The 11,172-nt window shown below is 36.3% G+C and overlaps 1 protein-coding gene across 1 annotated transcript in view; it reads left to right on the top strand.

Moving 5' to 3' along the window:
- Positions 1-833: 833 nt before the first annotated feature.
- The window catches only part of LOC111792885 (mitotic spindle checkpoint protein MAD1), a gene marked incomplete at its 5' end in the record, with an annotated part of 36,143 nt that continues 25,804 nt past the window's right edge, over positions 834-11,172 (top strand). The window contains 2 exon segments of the mRNA XM_023674506.1: positions 834-1,217; positions 3,621-3,720. Coding sequence (XP_023530274.1) covers positions 1,020-1,217; positions 3,621-3,720 — 298 coding nt within the window.

Here is an 11,172-nt window from a genome sequence, read left to right as displayed (position 1 = left end):
AGGGGGTGTGCGAGCGCCCTGGGGACTCACACTCGCACGTGTGAGTCGTGTGTAGGGAAGTACTACACATCCAATTTGTCCGAGACTGGAGGCCACCCCTAAGATGATTAGAGATAGGTCCCTATTCATGATTGCATGTGTTTGCATTAGCATGGCCCCTATAGTGGGGTCACTTACTGAGTATTTCTTCGAAATACTCAGGCCGTGTGCCATATTGTTTTTCAGGTAAAGGCAAGGCTCCCATGTACGGTTGACGGTGGCATCGTGATCAGAGACTGTGGCGCGTGCATAGGATAGTTGCATATTTAAAATTCCTAGTCTTGGTTAGGATAGGGCGTTTGCATTTCATTCATTTATATTAATTAATTTGTAATCGTTTTATTTTGTCTTTTGAACTCCAGCATGATGTTTGAAACACGTAAGTCCGGCAGTGTTTTTCAATGTTTTAACGTATTCTGAAGTTTTAAATTTTTCCGCTAGTAAAGATGAGCATGCTTAGGTTTTTATTCTGCATTAGAGATGAGCATGAGACGTTAGTGGCGACTCTAGATATGTGGAAATTTAGGGTCGTTACAAGCGATGTTCGATTGGCAAAGACAAATCTCTCATAAGGCCTGGTGAAGCCACAAAGCTAGGAAAAAAAATGAATATGGGGCTTGAGTTCCCCTTAGATGATCGTAAACGTGTCAAGATCACGACGTTGCACGGTTAAAAAAAAGAATATGACCGTGACACCATTGGTGTGAAAATCAATCTCATGCTCTTAACATTTAAGAGCCAAACTTGAAAAATGAAAAAGAATAAAAAAGAAAAGAAAAAGAAAAAAAAAAAAGGAAGAAAAATTACTCCTCCGTCATCACCTCCCCCTCCATACCATATTAGATTGCATCGTTGGGATGAAGCTCTTTAGCTGAATACAGCCATTAAACGACCGTTGTTTTCAAATTGGTCAGTAGCCACATCACTGCAGTTTGCGAACAAACCCTAACACAGCAATTGGAATCTGGAAAGGCAGCAGGATGATTGTCAGGACTCCTCCACCGAAGAAGCAACGATCCGAAGTTAGGGCTCTGCCCGATTCCTCATCGGCAGGTGCCTCAGATCTTCCGCTCGTTATCTATGAAGATCCTCTTCCCGTGGTGCCAGCAACGACACAACCAGAGTGTTCGCACGAGCCCTCTGAGCAGATGCTCTGCACTTACCAATGTCGCCAAATGGTTCGGAAATGACGTCCCTTTCTCAAATATATTTATTGTTATTGATACATCATTTCATAGTCTTACTATTTAGTGAATATCGTTAGTTGTTCGAAATGTTTGATGTTTCTGAACTCTATTAGGAGGCGTAAATGTTAGCCTGTCTAAACCCAGTTAACTATTTTGTGGAGATGGCGGTTTGAACACACTTTTGAGTCACTGGGAATCTGACAGCCATGTGCTTCTAAATCGTGTTGAAGATTAAGGTCACAAGAAAACTCCTAAAATAGGAGGTCTTCATCTAAATGGGCAGGCGAACTCCAACTAGACTGTCTATTTTGACATTCCCGCCCATTTCGTATGTTAGCCGACATACATTTTAAATAAGCCCTGAAATTTGACAAATCATGAGATATTTAGGGTAAATTTAGAGGGAGGCAAACTGTTGCCTCTTTCCCAATTGTTCTTGAGGTTTTTATCTGGAATTCGATACTTCGTGGCATAGCTATCTCTAGCAAGTATGGGTACTGATTGGATTGGTTGGTCCAGTGCCTCTTCTTCTCTTAGTAGTTGTAGATGACTACCCCGGGGTTTTCATTTGTGAGCGCAAAATCTTGGTTAGTTCTGTCTCATTATTCTAAGTTAGTAATGGTTCTAAACTTTATATTATGTAAATCTTCTTAATTTGGTAGTTGTGCCTTAAGGCAAGTTTACTCGAGACTGTCTCTGATTGACAATGACTGCAGCAATAGCTGAGACTGCTGGAACAATACCTTTGGTGGTTGGATGCTTAATTTTAAGAGATCCTCCAATGACAGAGCATTCAACTTTCGTTTGTCACAGGCTTGGTTGGATGGATGGGTTCCCTTATAAAAAAAGGTTGGATGGCAGGATTAGGAAGCATGATAGACTTCGAGGCGTCTGCAACCAGTCATTGTTTTACCAAATTGAAGAATCAACAAGTCCCTCCTTGTCATGAAGGCCTACGGGAAATTGTTTTGAGTGGAAAGACACTTAATTTGTTTCCTTTTGACTAAGCTCTTTGATGTTCAAATACCGATGAAACCAAAGGAGAAGTTCAAACATTTTCATGTTCCCACATTTATTTATTTATTTATTTTTTTTGATAAGAGACAATTTCATTAATGATTGAAATTTACAAAAAGGATGTAATACCCACGATGTTTACAAAAGACCTTCCCAAATTAAAATGAGGGAGGTATAATTATAGAAAGTAAAATATTAGACAGTTTACACCAAGATATAACATGGTAAACAACATTATCGAAAAGTTTTGTTTAAGTTTGTGTCTTTTCTACAAATATTCTTTGATTTCTTTCTTTCCATCAGTGTGTCTCATGCAGTGAACCTGGGCACTAGACTTTGTTCATTTCCTTCTTTATTGCTCCTTTACACGCTCAAGTTGGTAGTATTTTTTTTAGGTTTGGTACACCCTGATGCTTTTGTAGCTTTTTGGTTTCTGTTATTAGATCATGTATGATCAATCTTTTGGTGTTAAAGCCTAGATTCTCTAGCCTATTGCAATAAAGCCAACGAGGGAAGGCCTAGATTTGAAGATTTGATTAAAGAACTTGAGGGGCTTCTGATGAGATAATTAGATACTTTTTGTGATTTTGGTAGTTGTTGAATTTTGCTGCTTCTAATTGGACTTGGTATTTTTTAGTGATTTTTCTTTCCTCACGAAAGCTAATTGGAACATCAATTTTTTGATGTCTCTCAGCTTTTAGCCATGGGGGACATTTCTTCCTGGCTATACTTTTACTTCTTCAATCAATCGAATTGTCTGGTGTCTTATCATAACATAAGAAAAAAAAAAAAAGAAAAAGAAAAACCTTCCTTTGGTGCATGATAATACCATCTAAGGCTGGTATTAATTGCTAGATCTCTCTTCTATCAGGTCATGTTAAAATTTGATTATTTCCAGATAGACATCACGATGTGTTTAATATCAGTTAAGTCCCTTTAAAGCATCAACACTGGAAGAAAAGAAGACAATTTATGATCCCACTTTGTAGGTGATTCATTGTCATTTATTAATCAGTGTGGACTAACCAAGCTAGGTAACTATGATATTTGAACTACTCCAATGGTTTTATCCTCCATGGAGAAGTTGATATGGTGCAATTTGTGTCACCTTCTTTATGAATGCCATGTCAAAGTATGTTTGGCCGCTTGCAATACTTTTTACCTATTTCACAGTAATTTATTATAGTTTAGAAATCAAATGTCTTTGCTCCTTGACACATTTAACTTTAGTTTAGAACTCACATACGAACTTTGCACAATAATAAGCTTTCCAATACCTCTTTCATATTTTGTCCCAATCAATTTTGTCTACTTGCTTTTATTCCTTAATTACTGGTAGAACTTGAACCATGAACTTTAATTGTGTTTCTTTTTCAGGTGAAGGCAGACTTCTTAGATGCATTAAGCAATGCAGAGAAGCAAGTTCATGATTATGAATTGAAGTTGGGCGTGCTAAATGAGAACCTCTCCAAAGTTGGTGAGTTGTTAGCATATAAGTTCTATTAATTGCTGGTAGATGAAGTGAATGCAGTTTTATATTCTTTTGAAGAAAGTCTAATGCTGAAAGATAAAAATTTTCAAAAAGGAGGAATTAAAAAGAGAGTGAAAATACTAAGGTAATATACAAGCAACCCAATTTAAACACATATCTTGCAAGGAAAAATCATAAAAGAGCTTGGAATAAGAACACCAAATAGAAACCTGGAATTTTGCTGCCTCAAACGATCTAGCCAACAATTGCTTTCAAGAACTGACTATGCGCCAATTGAATTTTTGATATAATAGCCGAACTGGATTATAACCCACCACAAATGAAGCCGTGGAGGAAGACTTGGACCAATTAGCAATTGGAGAGTTGTGCTTGAAACCATTAGTGAATACCCATGAAGATTAAAAATCCCAAATAATTTCTGCCAATAGATGAAGTGTATCAGTGAAGACTCTTAAGTTTTGGAAGTGAGGAGCTTCTGTGTATGAAATAAGTTCTTATGCATTTGGTTCAACGATGCGATGTTTTGTTTTTTGTAGAAGATATGAAGACAAAGTTGGTGGTTCCTCTTTATATCTCTCATTTGCGTTGTTCAAACATTCGTTAGTTGATTGTTGCAACTCCTTGTGTATTCTCAATTTTCTAAGCAAGATAGAGATGATTTTGTTTCAACTCAGTTGTTGAAGCGTTGGTCCTTCCAAGGATGGCACTTAGTGTGTTGTTTGGCCTCCTTCTGGAGGTAGGAAGTTAATTCAAATACTTGCTGATTTCTCCAAAAAAAAANAAAAAAAAAAAAAAAAAAAAAAAAAAAAAAAAAAAAAAAAAAAAAAAAAAAAAAAAAAAAAAAAAAAAAAAAAAAAAAAGGCGAAAAGGTTGGCTTATTTTTGGGAAATGTTAAAAGATTTCCTTCAGAATTATGAAGAACATTATTGGTCTTTAATTGATTTTCTTAAATAGATTTTGTTAGAGGATTCATCTGTGTTGTCTGTGGTTAAGGAGAAGCTTGTGATTAAGGAGAAGCCAATTCATAGAAGTTATGTGGAGGCTGTAAATAAGAGCGTGAGGGACAGTCAGTGTTTTGAACTCCACTGAAGACAATCTATTTGAACATCTTCTTGGGTTCGAATGGAGAAAGAAGTGGTGAATATGAACTTCTGTGAGGTTTTAGTTAAAGAAGTTTTAGAAGATACTTCCCAATTTCCAGTCTTGATTAATTACCACAACAAATCAAATGAAACTCGGCAAAAAAGAAATGAACACGCTGCCAAGAAACTGTGTTTCTTTTCCTTCAAACCTCTAATTCGCTCTTGCTTGCTGCTACTAACCGGTGTCGGTGATTTTGGTGCTTCAATTTATCCTTTCATGGGTTTGCCCTCTAGCTTAAGCTTACCTAGTGGAAAAGAAGAAATCAGATCTTTTGATAGTTGTTGATCACGCACAACTGAGTATGTGTTCGTTTTTGTAGCAGTCCTCTCAATTCGACTAGCCATGCTTCCATTTTTCTTTTAATATTTTTGAGTCTATGTAGAGAGAAAAGTTGGAGTAGGGTATGACGGGGTGTAGCGATAAAAAACAGGATGTGTGGTCAATTTCTATTTTGTCATTCCCAGTGACGAATTGTCTCAACTTTCTTTTATTCCAAGAGATTCGATTTTAATACAACACTGATCATAAGTGCTATAAGTCGTCGAAATCCTTATTTTTTTTGTCATAAACTCTCTTCGCTATTGTAATAATTGCAAATGTCTTTTTATACATTGGTACGAGTGAATGAGGATGTTGTTATAAAGACTTTGGGGTTCCAATAGGTCACTGTAAATGTACAGGGCTATCACATTCTTTGGTTAGATCTTCCAACCTCTTCCTTGTTCATGCATCGTCGGTTGACTTGGGGTTAGATCTTCCAACCTCTTCCTTGTTCGTGTATCGTCCGTTGATTTGATTTTCCACTGGGATGTTTCAAATCAAAGAAAGAAAGGAACCATAACAAATCCTCATTAAGTAATGGGTTTTTAAGGGGGTTTGCTTTGCTGGCACATCGGGTTGCCTAAATTGTCGAATGATGCTATTCGGGGTCGATGCTTGCATACGTGTTAGATATGTTTGCTTATTGAGTTCATTGCTTTTTTGGTACGAGGGACCTATGCTTGCCAAATTAGCTTTCTTAGACAACACTCCAGTTTCTCTCGAAGCAAGAGGTCTTGCTTATCCCGACCCAACAGTTTGAATAGTCAACTACTTTTCAGTTGAAAGATTGGTTTGTTCATTAAATTGGTTCATAGATCAAGAAAGAATTCAGCCCCTTACAAGGGGATGCAATCAATCGAAAGTCTCTTTCGAAGCTGAAATTTCTCTTTGGTCATCAATGAATTGAGGTGTGAATTTTCAAAAGGCAAGAAGCCCTTAAGTAAGGAATGATTCAACATTAATTGGACTAAACTCCTTTCAACAGAATAAATGGGCTCTCCGAATTGTTCTTAATAGTCACCCATCATGCGGCTCTCAAATCCAACCTGTGGTGGATCCGAGAGACAAAAGTCAAAACAGTTATGGTTTATGAGGCTTTGCTGAAATTAGATGAAAGTTTTGAGGTGTTAGAAGCTGAAATTTAATCGAGAGTCTAAAGCTAGAATTTCTCCTTTGCCATCAATGAATTGAGGTGTTAATTCCTGAAAGGCAAGAAACCCTAAAGTTAGGAAAGAATCAACATTAATTCGACTGAACTCTTCTTGGTAGACTATTAGTGTTTTAGAACTGTGCTGGACAGTCACCCATCACACACTCTCAAACCCAACCTATGGTGGATCTCGAGAGACAAAGCCGAAGCGCTTATGGTTGATAAGACTGATAAAATTAGAAGAAAGGATTTTGAGGAGTCATGATGAAAAATGGAGGCCATATGAAATTTTCTATTTAAAAATTGAAAATTGGTCATGAGAAGCATACCAATTCAAATTTTATTGAGGGGCATGAAGATTGGATCTCCATAAAGAACTTACCTTTAACATATTGGGAACTAAGCACGTTTGAAGCAATTGGAGAATATTCTGGTGGCCTTGGTAGTGTTTCGTCTCAAACCCTTAATTTGCTTGACTGTACTGAAGCTCGTATTGAAGTAAAGAAGAACCTGGAAAAAGAGGGCATTCTTTTCTTAGATTTGATGATGTGACTTCACTAAATCCTCCAAATATCTTTAATGGTGTTCTGTCTTCAAATGTTTTCTCAAATTCCTTAGATTTATGTAGGCTACAGCAAGTCATGGAAGATGGAGTCATTAGTGCTTCCAAGAACACTGTTTTAATTATGCCAGCAGATGAAGCTTTAATGGTGTGCTGTCTTTAAATGACTTTTCAAGTTCCTTAGATTTATGTAAGCTACAGCAAGTCATGGAAGATGGAGTCATTAGTGCTTCCAAGGACACTGTTTTAATTATGCCAGAAGATGAAGCTTTAATTGTCCCTAGCCTGCCTGGCGAGCATTAACAGTCAGCTCCCATCATCATCTTAAACGAGGAGGATGTCATTAATGTGCTAGAGAATGAAGGTTTAGTTATGCCAGAGAAGGAGGCTTTTATTGCACCAGGTATTGAGGAGACATCTTTAAATACTTGTCCTTTATCTGAACAGGTGGGTCCTTCTACTGTGCCTTTTGAGAATATTGATTCTTCTTTTGTTAAAGAAATACAAAACAGGCCTCTCATTGAAACAGTTCCTGTAATTAATGAAGATCTCTCTTCCAAGGTAATGGTTCCTTTGATGGATGATGGTCTCCCTCCCAAGGCAACGGTTCAAATTGATGATGGTCTGTCTTCCAAGGCAATGGTTCATAATTCCTCCAAAGATTTAGACTCCTTAGTTTCAATGAGTATCAAAGAAGTAAAAGATGGTTTTATGGCAATTATCATACAAGATAAAAAGAAATTATCCCTTTTGACTTCCAATGGTTACTGATGAGCATTGTTTATAAGAATATTGGCTCACAGAAGACTTTTCAAGTAATTCTTCAAGCATCAATTAGCCTTCCATACTCACTTCTGGTAATAATGATTTGGTTGGAATAAAAGTCTCTTAAGGGTATCATTCGTTCATCCAAAGTCCTTTCACCTTCTGAATAAGCATCTAATCCTTGTTTTAATAACTCTGATGATGAGTTGGATGTTAGTTTGAGTAGTGTGGACTGCATCTTCATTCTCATGGCAACAACTTTGATGTTATCATAATAAAAGATCCATTTGCAGAAGCTTTTGAGTCCCTCTTTCAAAATTCAGATCAGGAAAATCCCTCTTACAAGGATGAATTGGTTGAGAATCATTACGTCAATGACACTTTTTCTTCTTCTTTAAACCAATGCAGGTTTTCGTCATTATTATAGCTCAGTGGTCTGCAACTGCATGAAATTTCTCCTTTGAGTTCCATGAGGATTCATAACAAGAATTAAAAATGCATTTTATTTCTCGTTTTTTCATGAAAGTTCTGTCATGGAATATCAGGGATCTGGGAGTTTTTTCAAAAAAGTTCAATTTTGAAGAAATTCCTACAACTCCATTGTCCTGATATCTTATTCAAGAAACCAAGGTTGGCTTTTTTTTTTTTTAATAGGAAAATCATCAACTTATTATGGAATCTGTAAGATATGAGCTAGGTGAATGTGAAATCCATTGTCGGTTCAGGTGGCATGCTAATCAAGTGGGATGACAGCAAGTTGAAAGCATTGGAAGTTCAAAAAGGTGGTTACATTTTGGGTTAAAATTTCTTTTCAACAAGACATGATTAGTTAGTTTACAATTGTTTCGGGTCTAAATGACTAGAGAAAGAAAACATCTTTGGAATGAATAAGATTAGCGATCATTATGTGGGCTATAAAATACAGTGATTTTCTGTTTCAAGAAAGTGCTTGGGAGCAGTTATGGGTAATTTTTTGCGAGATTTTGTACCCTCAGAGACTATGATTGAGCATATTATTGATGTGGAGATGGAACTACATCAACACTTCATACCCAGTTTTCTTGGTTTGCTGGGGTTAAATCTGTTGAGATTGCATTGCAACAAGTCAAATCCCTAAACTTGATAAGACTGCATCAGAGAGAATTTTAAAAACTCGTGGTATTCTGGCAAGGCAAGTAAATGGGATAGTTGCTGATCAGGGTGTTTAGCTATCGGTAGAAGGTGAAAAAATTACTTTGTCTAATGGGACACTCTCAAACATTTATTTTTTGGCTACTCATACTCGCGCTCTTGTTGGCTCAAGCTGCCCTCCTTATTCAATATCCAAATTGTGGATGGAAAGAAATCAAATAATCTTAAAAAGAAAGCAACTATCTTGACTTTACAGATTTGAATTGGTCCGTTTGAAAACTTCCTCTTGGTGTTCTCCCTCATAGGATTTTGCTGGATTTTCTCTAGAAGATATTTGCCTTCAATTGGAATGTCTTTATAATTTATTTTGAGTGATTGATTGTTTAATTTTATTGCTTTCTTTTATCACTTTCTCTTTTTCAGTCCCTTGTGGAGTTCGTATCTTTGACCATTAGACTCTTTTCATTTCTTCAATGAAACATTTCGTTCTTGTTAAAAAANGAAAAAAAAAAGAAAAAAAAAGAAAAGAAAAGATGAAGTGAATGAGTTGCCAAATAGCAAATGATTTAGGTTATCTCATGCCAAAGAACACAAAAACACATTGATGGCATGAGGGAAGAAAAAGCTAGCTTCCTTTGCAAAACTTGAGAGGAATTCAATCTATTATTAATCACCATCCACATAAGAATATTGATTCTCTTTGGACATTTTGACTTCCATAAGGCCGATAAAAAATCTTTTGGAATAGGAGAACTATTATGCCAATTATCAGCTACAGAACCATAAGGAAGGGATTAAAGAGATATTGTAGAGACTTGGCATCCACAATTTTTAAGGAGAATCTCCAAACCAAGCGTCCTGTCAAAAGTGAATCCTCTTCCCATTGCCGGGAAAAAAAATGGGAAAGTTTATCCACATCTTTCTAGACTTTTGAAATATTGAGCTAGGGAATTTGAAGGCTCGCTTTTCTCCTAAGGGAAAGTGAATGCTGTTCTATTGCTGATAATATATATATATATATATATATATATATATATATATATATATATATATATCATATTTATAAACAAGAATTGAACTTTTCATTAAGGAAATGAAAAGAGACTAATCTTTAAAGATACAAACTCCAATGAAGAGTGAAAAAACAATAAAAAAATGAAATAAAGACCAAACACTACGAAGAAAAAAAAACTATAAAGCAGAAATAAAGGCATGCTAATTAAGACAAATACCCCATAAGACTAAGGCATGCTAATTAAGACAAATACCCCATAAGACTATCCAGCAATAATCTTTGAGAATATCAAGAAGACTTTAACCGCGCTGATTCAAATCTGCCAAACCAAGAAAGGCGCTGATTTTGAAAAATTCTCTGATTCTCTTCAACCACAATTCTGATAGGATGACTTTGACCACACTGATCCGTAGGAGCTTTGCCTTTGGATTTAAGAAGTTGAAAAATATTTTCCTTCATTAAACAGTTCTTGATTTTTCTTACCAATAAGAACCTTGAGAAAGCTGCCACTCTGATATTTTATCTGGCGTATTAAAAAACCTTGGATCTGTGTCTTTCTTGCAAACACCCAGCCAAAGTTTTAATAGCTCCAGATGTCTTAGATTGTATTGGCTGAGATAAAGGTTTTGTCTTAGATTTAAGGTTATCAAACTTTGTAGGGAAACATTTAACAAATTCCAAAATGTAAACCATCCCTTCTTTGAAAAGCCCATTGACACTTGAATGTACTTTCTGCCACTTGACGAGGGCCAAACAACACATCTCATGAACAACCTGTAGGAGACTTGAGTTTTTCCGGATGAGAAGTACATGAATAATCGCAAGCTTGCTTGGAGAAGTACTGTCGATTTGGCCAATGCAACAATTTAACAATGGATCTTTCAAACCACCTCAAGTGTGGTGGAGAAAGGGGTATCATCATTTTGCTTGTGTACCTTCCTCATAAAAATTTTCAGATTTAAACCAAAAAACGAAATGTTGATCTTGCAATTACTAACTTCCAGGACTTAAAATGAAAATAACTAAAATCGGATAAGAAACTGGAGCTAAACAGACTTGTGCCTGAATCGGTTGAAAGCTAGAATCAGTGAGGTAGGGGGAGTGAGGAGAGAGAGTGTGTGTGTGTGTGTGGGGGAGGGGGGGCGTTCTAGAGACTGCAAATTTCATGGAAATTATTCTATTGTTGGGTTCCCTCTTGTATCATTATGTCATTGAGTGAGGAAAGAAGAATTTAACTCTATTTGTACAAGAGGGATCCCAGTGAGAAAATAACGATAGCTAGGATCCCTCTTGTATAAATAATCCTATTTTCTCACTCAAGAATATATTAGAAAATTATTCTCATACCTA

This window comes from Cucurbita pepo, chromosome LG01 (genome assembly GCF_002806865.2).
Source record: "Cucurbita pepo subsp. pepo cultivar mu-cu-16 chromosome LG01, ASM280686v2, whole genome shotgun sequence".
Lineage (NCBI taxonomy): Eukaryota > Viridiplantae > Streptophyta > Magnoliopsida > Cucurbitales > Cucurbitaceae > Cucurbita > Cucurbita pepo.
This window is presented reverse-complemented; position numbering and strand designations above follow the sequence as displayed.